Consider the following 16,624-nt stretch of genomic DNA (forward strand, 5'->3'; position numbering starts at 1 on the left):
CCTCTGAAAAAAAACAACAAAGGAAAGAAGAATTTCGCCTTTGTTTTATTTATTTTATGGCCCGTTTGGGGAGCCCAGTGCCGATATCCTTTTTCGGGGCCCCATCCTTGAACTTCTCGCAGTTGCCGCGCTAAATTAAGTTTTGTTTTGCCAGTTGTCCCCAGATCCCAGATCCCAGCTCCTCCACCTCCGTCCAATGTTGCCCATCAGCCCCGGAGCTGATAAATGTCCCCAAAGCAAACAAAGTGCAAGTTGTTTTTTAAGTTTGGCCCCAACTATGCGGCATATCTTTGGCCTGTTTGGAGATCCATTGGGAAGTGGTAGCTTTAAGGCAACCGGGCTTAAATGGGGGTTGAGTTTTGGGGCCAGGGTCTGACTTTGGGGACCTGCCAGTTGACACAAAGGGTTGCTGGCGTTGGCCCTTTGTCTGACATGTGTGCCAACTTGGCCGGGTTAAGAAACAGACTTTGGCAATGTTACATGGTTCTGGTGTTCAAATGACATAAATATTATTAAAGCCATTTAGGTTTATATTTAAAAATATTGGACAGTTCTCTCTGTAGTAAGTCATGGAGTGTATACTTCAGATTTAATGAAGAATTCCTGAGGAAATCGTGCGGTTCCGTGCAATCTGCTTCCATCCATTCAATCGATAACCCAACCCAAGAGTTCCGATCCAATTCGAGCTAAACTGCCTGGCAACCATTAGGTCTGCAGCAGACTGGCAGGCAACTGTTAAAGTGAAACTCGAAACAACTTCCATTTGCTTTTAGCCAGTCGCTAATTCCGTTCCTAATGTCCAGGCCGTGGCCATTTAAATTGTCTTCATTTGTTTACTGCCCGACAGTCAAATGGGGGTACACTTCGGGGCGAGTGTGGGGGGTGTATGGAGGGCTGGAGCTGAAAGTAATCCACAAAACTACCGATTAACTCCCGACGGGGGCAATGCGATTGCTCTGCAGCTCTGCAGCTGCCAAATCCAATGGAAATCCAAAAGCCAAGCAATTTTGAACTCTAATGGAAAATCAATTTAAAGCGAAGCCCGGATAACCCCGCACCTTTTTGTTTCCTTCATCTATTTGCAGGCGAATGCCGGAGTCTGGACTGGAAAGCCATTGGCGAACTTGGCCAGAACGTAGTTAACGTAGAAAAGGAGAGCGGCACAAACGAAGCGACGACGAGTGCAAAGAGCCAAAAGACAGTGAGCGTGTAATGAGCAGACGACGGGCAATTACCATGTCGTTGGCTCCCCATCTTGGCCAGGCTTTTAGCCTCTGCCTGTGCCTGGTTTTGGCCACATTGCCAGTGGCCCTGGGATTGGCCAACTGCCCGAATGGCTGCGAGTGCGACGACGACACCCTGATGGTCAATTGCGGCGAGGGAACGCTGGACGTCCTGCCCATCGCCCTGAATCCCGCCATCCAGCGGCTGGTGATCAAGAATAACAAACTGAAGACCATCGACTCATCCATGCAGTTCTATGCCCAGCTCACTTTCCTCGATCTGTCATTCAATGACATGCTCACCATACCGGAACGTTCGTTTGCGTATCACGCCAAATTGCAGGAGCTGCATCTGGACCACAATAAGATTGGCCAGGTGTCGAACAAGACCTTCCTGGGACTGTCCACCATCAGTGTTTTAAATCTGAGAGGCAACTTGATTGCCGAACTGGAGTACCGCACTTTTTCGCCCATGGTCAAGCTCGCTGAGCTTAATCTCGGCCAGAACCGCATCAGCCACATCGATCCACATGCCCTGGATGGCTTGGACAACTTGAGGGTGCTCTATCTAGATGATAATACACTGACCACAGTGCCGGGAGAACTAACCTTCCAGGCACTCCACTCCCTGGCTGAACTATACTTGGGCACCAATTCCTTTATGACGATTCCCGGAGGAGCTTTCCAGGATCTCAAAGGATTAACCCGATTGGATCTGCGCGGAGCTGGCTTGCACAACATCTCGGGAGATGCTCTCAAGGGTCTGGAGTCCCTTCGCTTTTTGGATCTGTCAGATAATCGCCTTCCTGCGATACCCACAGCAGCTTTCCAGAGATTGGGACGCCTGGAACAGCTAAACATTGGCCAGAATGACTTTGAGGTGATCTCCTCGGGTGCCTTTTCGGGTCTCCGTGAGCTGAGGCACTTGGAACTGACAGGTGCCCAGAGACTGAGACGCGTGGAGAGCGGTGCCTTCAGTGGAAACACAAACCTGGAGCACCTTAACCTCTCCAGTAACAAGCAGTTGAACGAATTATCCTCCATTGCCTTGGGTGGCTTACCCCATCTGAGCACAGTGGTGCTGAAGGCCAATCAGTTGAGCAGCCTGGATGAAGGTCTAGTGCCCTGGGCTGATCTGCAAACCCTTGATCTCTCGGAGAATCCATTTGAATGTGACTGCCGACTTCTGTGGCTGCGTCATTTGCTGGTCAGCAGGAATGCCAGTGGTCAGTATGCGCCCGTCATCTGTGCCTATCCAACGGCTCTGAGGGACTTGCCACTGGCCCATTTGGCAGAACCACTTTTAGGCTGTGCCCATGGAGCCGCCAGTAAGCAGGCGATCATCGGGATCCTGGTGGTGGCTTGTGCCGCACTGATAACCACTTTGGCCCTGGTTCTCTACACCTGCCGTCACAGGATTCGGGAGATGCTAAAAGGCCATTCAGCGTTGGGGCGTAAGGAGCGCGAATACCAGAAGACCTTCTCCGATGAGGAGTACATGTCGCGACCACCTCCCGGTGGCGGTGGAGTTCATCCTGGGGGCTACCCCTACTTCGCTGGCAGCAGCCGGCCGATACCGGTCACCGAGCTTTAGCTAGAAGCACCACCCCCGCCTCAGGTGCGGGGTCGGGGTGGTGGTGGTGGCGCCAGCACCGCCAGCGGCGCCGTGCAGCAGCTCCAGGTGCCCAGTGCCGTGGACCAAGCCTCCAACTCCTTCGCCCAGCTCAGCCACATTCACTACATGACTAATAATGGCCAACAGCAACAGGCGCAGCAACAATCAACCTCGAAGATGCACCACTCGCAGCAGGACATGCGTTTGTTGGCCTGCAACGGTGGGAAGCCACTGAATGCTACCTCGCTGCCGCGCCACCGACCACCGGTGGTACAGGAGAGCACCCTGTCACACTATAGCCAGCCGCTTGCCAACGGTATACGTCTCACCCAGGACCACTTTAACCACAACCAGAACCAGAGCCACAATCAGCACTACGGAGGAGTCTATGCCAAACCGTGTGATGCGATGTCTGAACCGGGATATATTCACAACAATTCGCATTACTCGCTGCCATTGGATCACGATTTGCCACCCAGTCCCACGCCCACACCACCACCCCCCGCCCTGCCGCTGAGGAATGGAGTGGGCATGGCCCTGATCCATGGCAACACCACCGGGCGCAGATCCTTCAACAACAATAACAATGTGTCTACACTGTCCAACAACAATCATCATGGCATTGGCGGCGGAGTGGGCGTGGCAGTCGGCGGCACTGTGGGCAACAACAATGGGAGTCTGAGGCGGTACCACTGATATCCGGCCAAGACGTGCGGCACTTTGGGCCGCACCATCATCAAAACCAGGCCGGATCCGGATATCGAGCTGCATTACTTCTACAAGGGTTAAAGAGGAAACTTGAAAAGCAAGGGAATCGATCTAATTTAATCGGGTTTGCTTTGGTTCTCACTTTTGGAGAGAGTTTTGGGAAGTATGATATATATGCACTTTGATTTATTTTCTTCAAAAGTGAAAATCGCAGTAAATCTGTATATTCATACTCTAGTTGTATATTCCTATGTTACGTGTATTCGAGCGAAAGAATTTTGTATAAATTAGTATTTAGTTCGAGAGGTTGTCGACCAGGAAAAGCGCAGGAAAATCGCAGGTGTATATAAGAAAATCTTGCGCACAATTTGGCGGACGGTGTGGATTGGGCAAAAATGAAAACTATTTTACATTGACCATCCTGCTGATCGGCCATTTAATTTGCATACAGTGATCTTAATATTTAGGTTATGTTAAAAGCAGTTCAATTATTGTAAATAATTAAAAGCTTTTTATAAATACATAAAAAGAAAATAAATTCAATTTCTAAAAAAAAAATAAGCAAGCAATTAATTTACTTTATAATATAACAAATAAGCTACGCGCTTAAGCACCAGTCATTAAAACTATGTATGTATTTAGCCTAAAGCTATCACAAAATATTCCAAAAAACAGTGAAAGAGCCTAAAAATAAAAATGGAAATAAATATGCCGAAACTGAAAAGAATACAACAGATTTTTATAGTTAATAGACTCAGTAAAGAATAAACTACTCATCGGAATAATAAACAAAGAAGATGTTTACACAATGTAAAATGAGAATAGCATAACTATTGAAAACTCAGAAATATTCATGTAGATTCCACGCCGCATTCACAAATATGAATAAGCAATTATGCAACATACAAAAATACAAAGTAAACCTATATATACGAATTATGCGTGTAAATAAAAAGTAACTGTGCTCGAAAAAAACATACATTTTACATTGTTTTAATTTTGAATTTATCATTTTTCCAGCGTTCGCTGAGGGTTTTTATTTCAGCATTTGATTTCATTTACTCTTTTGACTGCAACAAGTCGGCCACAATTTTGATCAATTGTACATATTTAACAACTTAATGGAACAAATTGCAAAAACCAATACAAGGGAGTTAAAAGTAACCTACAAATAAAAAAAAGCTAAGATTACCATATATAATTGAAAACTTATTCAAACGCAAATTTCATATTCATATTTCATAACGAAGCAGATCTTTCATCTAGTTATACGACAACGCAACTATAAATATATTAAATCAATTCGAACTACAATTTAAGCAAATTACAAGGGACAAGCATAGTTAAACAAGCGAAAACACAAAATGGTAAATGAATATAAGCCAGATATAGGGTGTAGCCGAATGCAAAAAATATCTGTGGATCAGCGTCTAATCGTATCACTAAAAAAAGAAGTCAAAAACAAGTCATGCAAGGAATTCTCTTAATGTAATGGATAATCGCAAACGCGAACAAAATTGAAAATTCAACAGTGTTCAAGAACTAGAGGATAAAATCAAATAAAGAACAAATTTAACAATATACGAGCTGTTGCTTTAAATTATTGGGGTTTTTTGCTAAAACATGTTTAATTTACCTGGGTTTTTTTACAATTTTGTTGCAAGCTCTTCGCATTTCATTGACATTTTTATCCAGCCGCACATAGGGGGTAGCGTGGCCGAGCGGTCTAAGGCGCTGGTTTAAGGCACCAGTCTCCTCGGAGGCGTGGGTTCGAATCCCACCGCTGCCAAGCGGAAGCACTTTTTTGTTTCCAATTTTAAATTTCTCCGAAATTTGCAAGTTGTTCAGCAATCTGCTAACGATTCCGGACGCAAGCACTTTGGGGAAAGTAGCGCAGGAGGCCTGGCATGGCAACTGTTTGTCGGTGTCAAATGCAAATACCTAAAAACACTTTTCCATGGCAGTTTAGTTAATGCCGCAGCGACAGAGTTGAAGCTGCAGTGGGAGCGCATGGCGCTCATCTGCATAATTTAATTACATTTAACAATAACAAAAACACGCGCTCACGCACACATGCCCCAACGTGCAGCGTTTTGCGCTAATAAGGGACAGACTCTTTTCGACGCCCTTTGCAACCCCTTTTGCTGCTGCTGCAACACGAGCTGTCAAGCGATGCGACACTATGCTGAAATTTTGAACGAACTGGTGGAGCAGAGTCACGTGTCACGAACAATACTTTATTAGTCAGTATTTTCATTTCAAACTTTTAAATATTGAAATATATGTAATCTGCTTATTTAGAACTGATATTAGGATGAATTGTAGTATATGTTCTAGATTAATAACTATTCCAAGTAATAATAACCCCAACTGATCTTGGTTTGCTGATGAATTGAAATCAACTCTACATTATACACATTATAAAAAGTCCTGAGGGCTTCGCTCACGGTGCCATCGCTGGAGGATCCAGTGGGAGATGCAGAGTTTGCCCCGGCATAAACAGTTGCGCATTTGCATGCCCCTCCTGCCACAGGATGCCTCCAGCTGGTGTTGCTGATGTTGTTGCTGCTTGTGCATATGCGACATTAGTGCACGCAAACAACGTACACACAATTAGAAGAATTAACAGTAGTTAAGGCAACAACAACACGCTCAACTTGTTGGCAAGATGTGCATCGGTGAGCAAGGACGACAGGGGGAAAAGTGGGCGAAAGTGGGCGTTCGAAGGACGACGGGAATGGGGGATCTATTCCGCTGCCGGCGGCTGTTGTTGCTGCTGAACTTGTAATTTAGTTTCGAAACGAGTTCCGCTGCATGTCCGCTGCTGCTGCCGCAACTTATTGGCCACAACATGCCAACTTATTAGGCAAAAGCGCAAAAGTTATAAATTGTTTCACAAGGCGCACATTGTTGCGGCCGTAAATATGTGGATACCGAGTTAAGGACAACGGGAAGCCAGCAAGTTGCCAAGGATGTGCGTTTATCGCTTTAAAATTAAGGTGCGCAAGAGATCAAAGTTGAATTGTTTCGAGATAAGAATAAATATAAATATTCCATGACAAGAATGACATAACAATGACGTATATATATAATATAAACTTAAATATAAATACCAAAGCGACGAGAACAGCTGAAAAATCTCACAGTCCTTATCCCATTGTTTCAAATCATTGTATCAAATTTAATTAAAGTTGTACCCCATTTTTATTCCCTTCTCGTATTCAGCAACTAAGAATAACAAAATATTTTTAATTGCCAGCCCTAAAATTTATGCCACGAAAATTGTTTTCAAAACAAAAGGAGTCTTTCCCTTCAAACCTTCGCCCCCAAACATTTTGTCTGCTTTGCTAATTTATATGATAATTTTTTTCCCATATTTCCATTCACAGACTGGATAATATTTTTGTGCTATTTCATATTTCGTTGATGCGGTCGCTTTATTTTGAATACAAAAACGAGAAAGGATGCCAAAAGCCCCCAAAAACAACATAATGCCATCGTCTATTCAAAAAGGCGTTTTCGGTTTGTCTCTTCCTTTTTTCCCCCAGTTTTTTGGGGTTTATTTTGCATGAAATTTTCGCTGAACTGGCACAAAAACAAGTCGGCAAGGGGATTGGGGTTGGGTTGGGGTTGGTCAGGGGCTCATAGGCAGCTTTTTAATTTTCAGCATGAATTAGAATAATAGTCAACGGATATTACACAATGGCAGGCCAGGGGCGTGGCTGCAAGGGGGCGGCTGCTGCTGTTGGGGATTTCCGGTCAGCTCGGTTCGCTAGGATTTGGGTTGTGGCCTTGGGGCGAAGGGCTGCTGGCCATTAAGGGAATTGCCGATGGAGGAATCTTTAATGAGAAACTAACAGCTAATAGTATTCCCTTTTCTGTACGTGGATTAACGAAAGAGTTGCCAAAAATTATTTATTACATATTCAAAGTTGAAAATGAGAAATTGTAATTTATAATGCTAAGTTTGTTCTTCGAGAATTTCCGGGAAAGCATTTTAAACTTTTTTGTTGCACTCAACATCTCATTTGTGCTGTGACAAATATAAAATTTGCAAGGTATTTAAAATAAAGTCGCCCACTTCTTGGAAATGCTTAAAACAAGCGAAAAACAAACGAAGAACGAAAACGACAAAAAAAAAGGAAAAACAAGAAGGTAAAAAGTGCTGACACCTTTGAAAAATTTTCACGCTAATAAAACACAAAACATGCCAGGGCAATGTGAAAAGCGTGGAGGAGTCCACAGTTCCCGGCAAGGAGACCACCGAGATGGATGGCGATAAAGTCAGGGAGGGTCCAGGACTTTTCCAGTGAGGCGGGTGTCAGTGGGAGTTGGGCCGGAAAACCCAACAAAAGGAGCAGCCGCAAGCAACCGCAAGTGGGAAAGCTGGAAAGCCCAGGGAGCCCAGCAGGACTTGTTTTGTATTTGTCCCGAAAAAAGGAGGAGAGCAAAAATTTGTTTTAATGCCACGCTCTTTTTATGCTTTTCTTTATAACTTCTTTTCAGCTTTTTTGTCATGTTACAATTCTGCAGCGACAGCAGTAAAAAATAATATCCCCACACCCGCCGCCCCCAACCGGCAACCGCAACTTGTGCAACATCATAAACCCATTTGCGTTTTTAATTAGTAACATCGCAACTTGGCGGACTGAAGCGGTCGGCCGAGGGCGAAAAGTAAATGACCATGCACAAAATGTTGCACAGATAACAAGTCCTGGCCTCACAAGCCTCACAAAAAAGAAAAACTAGAGCAAATAAGGTAAAAAATTTTAATTGCCGCAGAAGCGAAAATTATTAAGTTGCGGTTTCATTTCAAGTAGTGCGAACGCAACTAGCCATGGAACAGGAACTGGGCACTGCTAACTGGGAACAGGGAGCAGCCGGTGGCCAGTTCATCCTCATCACCGCCATAAAAGAGTCCGCCGCCAACAAAGTTGAAAAAGCGCAGCTCAAGTGGAGCAGCCTCCAGTCGGCGGAAATGGTTTCGGTTTCGGGTTCGTGGCTCACTTTTTATATTTTTAAACCTTTTTTTTAGTTCGTATATGGGGCAACGACCCTGGGTCACTGCGACTGACCAGAGAAGAGGATTCCGTGAGGGAGGTGCCGACAGGTGTAGTGTCCTTCAAGTGGCAGGGATAATCCCCCGGAACACCAACGCTAATTAAAGACGGTGGAAAAAGTTATTGTGATATCATGGTGGAACTGTGAAGATCTAATGTTCTCTTCTATATAAATAAAGGATTGAAAGGATGTTTTCCCATTAAAATTTAGGTAATAAAAATAGCCCATCATATAAGTCCAATGTATTTGGTACTTTAATGTTTTTTAAGGTGCCAAAATAAAAGTCGACTAGTTTAACCATTTTTAAGACTTGAGGCGATGGGAAACATCTGCGGAGGGTCGCTGCGTCCAGTTTCCTTTCCTTTCTGCTCCGCCAGTTAAATCCACAAGTTTATGGCGCATCGAGCACTAAACGCTTTTCCGAAAATGCTTAACCCCCAGCTCCCGAAGTTTATATGTGTGCGCTGTCCCATGTGCTCGGTCCAGTCATATTTTATTTCCGAGTTTTCTTTGCAGCTTTTCCGCTGGCCCCACGTACAAGTGGCCAAGTCGAATGGACAGAAGTCACAGCAGAGCAGTTGCCACAATTAACACGTAGGGTGGGCCGCGGGTGAAATGTGGCCGGCAAAAGTCCTGAAGTGGGTTAGTCGAAGGACGTGAGCAGTGCGAACAAATCCGTGGAGCGATGCACGCGTCATGCGTCACACCAGATGAAGTCGGATACTTGGATACACGGATACTCAGCTAACCCCCATAATTTCGTACATTTTTGGTGCCGATGTATTGTGAGCACTGAAGTGGAAAATTTATCTATATATTTTTATATATTTTTTTCCTCGTGTACAATACAGTTTTTAAGCTACAACTACCTGTTTTTAATTTTAATAAAAAATAACTAATAAAACTTTTAAGTTTCCTTCAATGATGCTTTGTGCCGTAGCAGATACTTCTGCCTCCTTTATTATGAAAATAAAATATATTTACAAATTTTACATCGCTTTTCATCACTTTTCCGGCCGAGGGTTGCTCTTCAACAACTGACAATAATAAATTATATTTTGGCAAGTAACCCCTCTCGACGATCGTAAAATGCGTACCGCTTTAGGCCTCCGATGGGGCGGCTATTAAAAATTACATAATTGCTCAGTTGCAGCTGATTCAGAAGTCAAGCACAAAAGGTCTTTTCTTGAGTTTTATTTTTTGCGTAGCAAATTGCATTTATTTACAATACATGGCCAAAAGGAGCAGGGGTGAACGAGACAGTTTGGGGGGTTACGGCGGACAACTTGAACAAATTTGTTTATGAAAATTAATGAAATCGACCGTGACTAATCGATTACATAACCGGACAACTCGGGAAGGCTACACGAGTAATATGCCAAAATATTGCGAATTTACTGTTGTGATGCGGAGAACGAAGCGAAATAATGGCATAGAATTAAAAGCAATTATTTATACTCGCATCCTAACAGCTATTAAAGAGGGTTAAACCATTTATGACTCTTACAAGTTGAACATAGATCAATTGATTCACAGAAAGGTACAAATATTTAAGTTAAAATACAACTAGTTTGCATGTGTTAATTACGCATTTCGAGCTTACACTTATCTAAACATTTTTCTGAATAATTAATATCAAATATTTAGTTATTATTATATATATTTTTTTTAAATATAAATTTAATATAATAATATTGATTATCACTACAGAAAGAAAAATATTTTACGATAATTTTTAATAAAAATAAAAATCAAATGCTGTGTCTACATGGGTGTTGTTCACTAACAACAAATATGTGGGCAAAAACCAGAGAGCAAACAGATTGCTTAAATTGCTCGTATATAATAATAACAAACAAGCGGCAACAACAATGATATTTGTATGGAGTGTAATTTGGTCTTTTTTTTCCTGTTGGCCGATAAACTTGTAACTGTTTGAATTTTTACTGGCCAGCCAAAAAGGTGAAGGGGCTGTCGGGGGCTTGGCGAAGAAACAGCAGTAGCATTTACACAGCAATTGAACCCTAAAGTGCCACAGGGCTATGCCCTTACCCCCCGAGGTCGATAAAATGCGTTTGGAGCTAGAGGAGCATTGGGCGGAAAAAACTCAGGCAGTCAGTTTTATCGGCCGAGTTGGAGACGACGCTGCAAAAATTGCATTTTATTACACGTTCGATTGATTCCAGCGGGGCCAGATGGGGTTAATGCTGGGGCATGGGGCGTGGGGCAGGGGCAGGGGGCGTGGCAGGGCACTCGCCTTTATTAAGTGGAGAGTTTATGTTTATATTTACAGCCAGGGAGTCATGTGCGAAGTTTCCGAGTGCAGCAGTCTCTGGGGCAGCCCCCACACTTCTCGCCTCAAATTGAAATTGTCGATTTAACATTTTGAATTATCGTTTAGCAAATGGTCAATATTTTCCACTACTCCTTCTGCCTCGATGTTGTGGCACACATAAATTGTACGACCATAAACAATCAATTACTTTGTGTTGGCCCCACACTCCACTCTCCTTTCTGGTTTTTCGTCCCAGGGGTCTGTGTTGGCAATCCCTTTCTGTTTATCAAACAAAATCAAGTTCTTGTTGGCCGTCATAGTTGATATGTGCTATATGGATTACTGTTATGGCACACTGAACGCAGTTTCAGAACTTTAAATGTGACTAAAAAATAGAAAGCTCGTGATGGGAGGCCAATTGTATTGGGCAGTAGGGAATCAAAACAGTCATTAAACTCAGTTCAAACTAAGTATAAGAGTTGGACGGTAGGAAAGAAATTCGCAAATTACTTTGGTTTTTTGGTTTTATGGAGCTTAAATTTAATAATTTTGTTAAGATATTTATAAATTTATTTCACATTTCTTTTCAATCAAAAAGTTTTTCTTGGAACCTATCCAGACTGACTAATTACCATCTCAAACGTCTTAATTTTGCTCCCAGCCACCAATGGCCATCATGTTAATGGTGTTCACACGCTGCTGAAAAAGAAGCGATGTGATATGCAAAAAAAAAAGGCAAAAGAGTTTGTGTTTCCACGCTTAATTAAGCATAATTAAAGCTCAATTAAAACCGCTCAAATACCATTTCTGTAGCCTTCGACGCACCCACCACAAAAAACCTGAGCAAAAGAAACACCTGAAGAAATATTTACCCCCGCGCCCCACTGACTCTGATTTTTGGCAAATAATTATTGTTTAATTTTGATTAATGATTGGAGCGATACGAGTATGTACGGCGATTAGAACGTGACTTTTGCCGACACGAAGGCGAAAGCTGCTGAATGGTGAAGTAGAAATTGCTCAACTGTGACTCCCTGGTGGTCGCGTCCATTGAATTCTGGAGAATAGGAGCTTGAATCGATATGTTTCCCCGCTTCTCGTTTGACTCTTTCTGTTGACTCGTTCGTCTATATAAAGTCTATAAAACGCTTTCTGATTGTAAACAATACAGACGATTTAATATTGCGCGCTCGTTGGCTCTATCCGCCCCTTACTTTCCGTAATGCCCCCTGGAACTCCCCTGGAACTCCCTCCGCACAGCTCAGCTCTCAACTCAACCCGACTGAACCGAAAACTCAGCTCCCTGCGGAAACTTCAAATAAGCAAACAACACGCTGAGCACGCGGCATACCAGGAATCAGACCCACCAGCTACAAAAAAATACGAAATACAACGAGAAAAAATAAAAATGAAAATGAAAATGGAAAAAAATCGGAATTGAAACGCATGTGCGCAGCGAAATCTACGGGACCAGGGGGCTCGTCGGGAGTTTTTCTATGTGGTGTGCGCTGAATGGAAATGAAAAAAGTTTAAGTTTAATTTGAAAACGCCGGGGCCAGAGGATGGATGGTGGAGGTTAAGTGATGGCAGTGAAACCGGGAACGGGTGTCATGTGTGCCGACAGTGTAAGGACTTATTGACAGTTGCCAGTTCCACGAAAATACCGAAATACGTACGCCAATCAATGGCCACAAGAATCCTTTAAAGTCAAGCAATGGCATGTAAACAAAACGATTTCCAGGATGGATTTATTCGCAAAATGTTGGCTAAAATCGTTGAAATCCATAGGTAAGACCAACATACTATATATGATCGCTTTTTTAAGTGCCATCGCATAAAGCTGCTCAAAAATGGCCTGCAACATTCCGACCCTAATCTTTGCCAGAAACTGTCTCACATTTGTTGCCTCCATTACAAGCCATAAATGGCTCAACTCTCAGCGAAGGAGTCATAAAACGAAGAAAAACTATTTGATTTACGTTCTTCTAATGATGCCTCACAACAATCAGCCACAATTGAGACCTAGAACAGAAATACTGAAATACCCTCGGCCAGCCGCTGGAAGCAATACTCGTAAACAGAGGAAATCGAAGCCGCAGAGCTAAAGCCAAAGTCAGCAAATCAACATCGGGGAATCGAAGAAAAAACGGCATTATCACAGTCAGTTCGTGGCCTAAGTCTCGGTTTGATTGCCACAAAAAGGGGCAGAAACAGAATGAAAATAAAAAAAAAACTGAAAATCCAGCGGTATTCAATACTCTTGGCACTATAAATTACATGGCCGGGCAAGAAATCGAAATCATGACCAGAGCTCCTCATCTCGTCTTTGATTATGAGACTTAAATTGAGCGAGCCGGTGGAGGGAACGATCGCATTTCGAGTCATAAATAATCATAGTTGTGCCATTTATTATGACAAAATATCATTTGGACATTTGTTTGCAGCTCCGGCTTTTGCTCCCGGATCCCTCCTGTCCATCCTGGCCACGCTGCTCCTCCTCGCTTATCTGGATGGCCGGATCTGCCTGGCATCTCTGCGCCTGCTTTTTTTTTCTGGACTCGAATTGTTTGCACAATTTTCATTGCAATGTCTTTTTGTGCTGCGTTTTAATATAAATTATTTTTAACAATTTGCTGTGTGGCTCCTTTCTTGCCTCGTTCTTTACCAGCTCTCTATTTATTTTTTTTACTTCTCTGAGGGCTCTTATTGCGCAATCCGAGACTGGAACTTAAACTGCGGCTGAGGTCGACAAAAAGGCCCAAAAAAAAAGAGCAAGAAAGCTGAGATGTACAAGGAAGTGAAGACTGTGGAATACCCTTTCCTTGAAATACTACAAAATATTTATGGTTTTGTAAGCTCGCAGTTTTTGAAGGACTTTCAGATATGATTATTAGTGTGACAACCTTACTATCTTTGTATAATATTCTGAAGTTCTTTGTAGTCTCGCAAAAGAAAGAAGTTCTTTGGAATTCAAGAGCGTATATATCGACTCAACTTCAATATTGTTTGTTTACTTTGTTATAAATTAATTGAATAGTAGGCTTCTAAGAAGAACTTTATCACTTACCATGTGGCTTCCGCATAGCCCTTGAACTCTGATTTGTTTAGAGTATAGGCCACACGCCTCAGACCTCGGGCCCTTGACCTGCCCTCGCCGACTTGGCGGCTGCAACCAAAGGCGCATTAATCTCAGCCAACGAATGTCAGGAATTGTGGCTATGCCGACATTTCGAAGGGGGTCCAGCCCCCGTAAACCGTGGACCCACTGAAAAGTGTAAGTTTCATTTTGTTTCGTTTATTGCCGCCAAGGCGCAGTCGAACAACAATGTTCTTACCTAGCATTCTTAGCCTGCTGCAATGCCATGCAATTTTTGATAAGCCGGCTAAGAGCGGGAGAAGGGCCCCCAGAACCTCAAGATGAGCCAGTGATGAGGAGGGAACTCGTAAAAAGCTATACCCAAATATAAAACTCTGATTGTAGGACAACAGAAACAGCAGATAATGTTACCCATTAGCAATAAAAATAAGTATAGCGTTATAAGCTTTTTTTTTTTTTACGGTAAGAACGGAATTTTAATATGCCATGTTTACTTTACCATTTCAATTTTTCCCTTGGAACCTACTACACCAGCACGGAGTAGCTAGATCTTGGCCATAACTGGCTCCCAGACATCCAGCCAGTGTCAACAGTATTGCCTGCAGTTTGCTGAAAGCGGCAAACAAAAAACAAAGGAGGCCTCGAGAGCCGCGATTCATTTTGAATCGCCTGGCATCAAATCGAGCTGAGTTGCACTCAACTTTCGGCTCCAGAGTCTCGGGTCTTTGTGCGAAAAGTTCACATTGCCCGGGGATAAATATTGTCATGATTATTATTTATGGCCAACTCCGACGGAGACGGAGACCAAAGAGTTTTGGCATTGAAACTGCTCTAAGGTCTTCGGCAGTTGATACCAGGAAGTTAATAGTAGTCAATAATTAAAGTGCTTGGTATTATGGGGCTGTCCTTTATTCAGTTTAATAAAACTGAATTTTATAATATGGGTGAAACCTTCGACTTGTTCGTACTTCCATTTTGCCATTATTCCATGCGCACCGTAAACCTATCTAATTGATAAGATTTAAATCAAGTTAAAATCTTCACCTCCTGGTTAAATTTACCGAAATTATTTATCGTTATCTTTATTCAGATATTTAGCAGAGAGTGCCAGAATCCCTTGGCACATTACTCAGCTTGCGCGCCCCCAAATTCGGAGTACGAGCATCTCGTCTAATTAAAATTTACAGCATTTTAAATGCTCGAGGAGAAGATGCAGCCTCCTGCTGGGAAAGCCTTTCCCCCTCGCCCTCACTCCTGTTTGATCTCTTAATGCAGCAATGCAATGCAGTTTAATTTATGCTGCAGACGCAACTTTCCTCAGCATTTCCCTTACGGCTCTCCTTGTTTTATTTTTAAATTTGTTTGCACTGCTGCACGCGCAACATTTCAATGTCAGTCCACCCATTCCACTCCTCCATTATCCGGCACTATCACCCTCTTCAGCATCTGCCTTATGTAATAGACGAGTGATGTTTTCCCCGGGTTTTCCACGAGTTTTCCTCCTTGCCGGCGAGCTCGCTTCGTCACCTTTTGATTGTGCGGCGCTATTTTCGTAGCACTTGAAATCCGCTTAATTGGTTCCTCAACACTGCTCGAAATAGTCGCCCCCTCATTCGGTCGACCCTCTATTTCGGTGATTCCGGCGCTTCACCCTTTGGTTATTAATATTTACAGCCTGGCCAAGTAATTTACAACAGTTATGAGCCAGCTCGCGAGCAGGGCGTTAATAAATATTTGAAATTCCTTTTGAAGTGCCTGGGCCAGGGGAGTGGGAAAGTGAGTCAGCTACCAAATGATTTGGAGCTGGAAGATTGTTGTGATGTGCACTTATTTTTGTATATTCAATCGATTTGAATCAGCAACCAAGCAGAACATCAGAAAGATAAATCAATTGGACTGAAAATCACTGTTTGTGGTATCTAAATGTCTTTTGTTTTTAATTTCTAAAATCTGCAAGTCCATTAACAATATAGTTTTCACATAATCGTCGCAGTTGACATGGCCAAAATATATCATAAAGATAGCTACAAAGAGGATTCATGGAAACTCTAGCCTGAAGAATAGCTCAAACTTTGGTTCTGGTGATTCTGGGAGATTAGAGAAAGTCAAAATATGGCAGAAAGCAGTTTCCCATGGGTGGACAGGAAGAGGCAGAAGGCTTGGGCAAGCTAAATTTATAATATCACGTCGGTCAGCTCGGCTGCCCCTCTCTTCCCATAAAGAGCATGGAAAATTCTAAAGAAAAACTTGGAAAACTCAAGCATGGCATGCCAATTGCAATAAGGGAACCGGCTGAGAGGGGAAAATGCAGAACTCGAGGATGCGGGTGGGGCATAGATTTGGAAACCGAAGTGCACGACTTTAGCGTTTTTTGATGAATGCGACGACAACAAAGTGGGACCAGTGGGGTTCTGGGGGGCACATTGGCTGGAGCTTCAAGAGTTTTCAGCTGCGACTTTGGAACTTCCACGGGCCTTGCCTGATTGCTAAAATTCACGCGACTCGATTGTCCAACGGAGCAGACAGAGCCGAATGTCGGTTGGCCAGAGTTATGAGCTTTAGTTTTAGTTAAAAGGTCTGCGCTGGCCCTCATAAACAAATTTCAGCCAATTCCCCTGGCCAAGTCAATGGGAAAGTAATTTAAA

At 43.2% G+C, this 16,624-nt stretch overlaps 1 protein-coding gene and 1 non-coding gene across 2 annotated transcripts in view; both read left to right on the forward strand.

Annotated features, from left to right (window-relative positions):
• LOC117139352 (protein slit) overlaps positions 1–4,527 on the forward strand; it is a 50,043-nt gene extending 45,516 nt beyond the window's left edge. Inside the window, exon 5 of the mRNA XM_033301600.1 lies at positions 1,086–4,527. Coding sequence (XP_033157491.1) covers positions 1,213–2,817 — 1,605 coding nt within the window. The 5' untranslated portion in view covers positions 1,086–1,212 and the 3' untranslated portion in view covers positions 2,818–4,527. The remainder of the gene's footprint in view (positions 1–1,085) is intronic.
• Positions 4,528–5,253: 726 nt separating this feature from the next.
• On the forward strand, positions 5,254–5,335 carry Trnal-aag. Its single transcript has one exon. It is a non-coding gene; the product is annotated as a tRNA-Leu (tRNA).
• Positions 5,336–16,624: the final 11,289 nt, after the last annotated feature.

The sequence above is a fragment of the Drosophila mauritiana genome, chromosome 3L, assembly GCF_004382145.1.
Source record: "Drosophila mauritiana strain mau12 chromosome 3L, ASM438214v1, whole genome shotgun sequence".
Taxonomy (NCBI): domain Eukaryota; kingdom Metazoa; phylum Arthropoda; class Insecta; order Diptera; family Drosophilidae; genus Drosophila; species Drosophila mauritiana.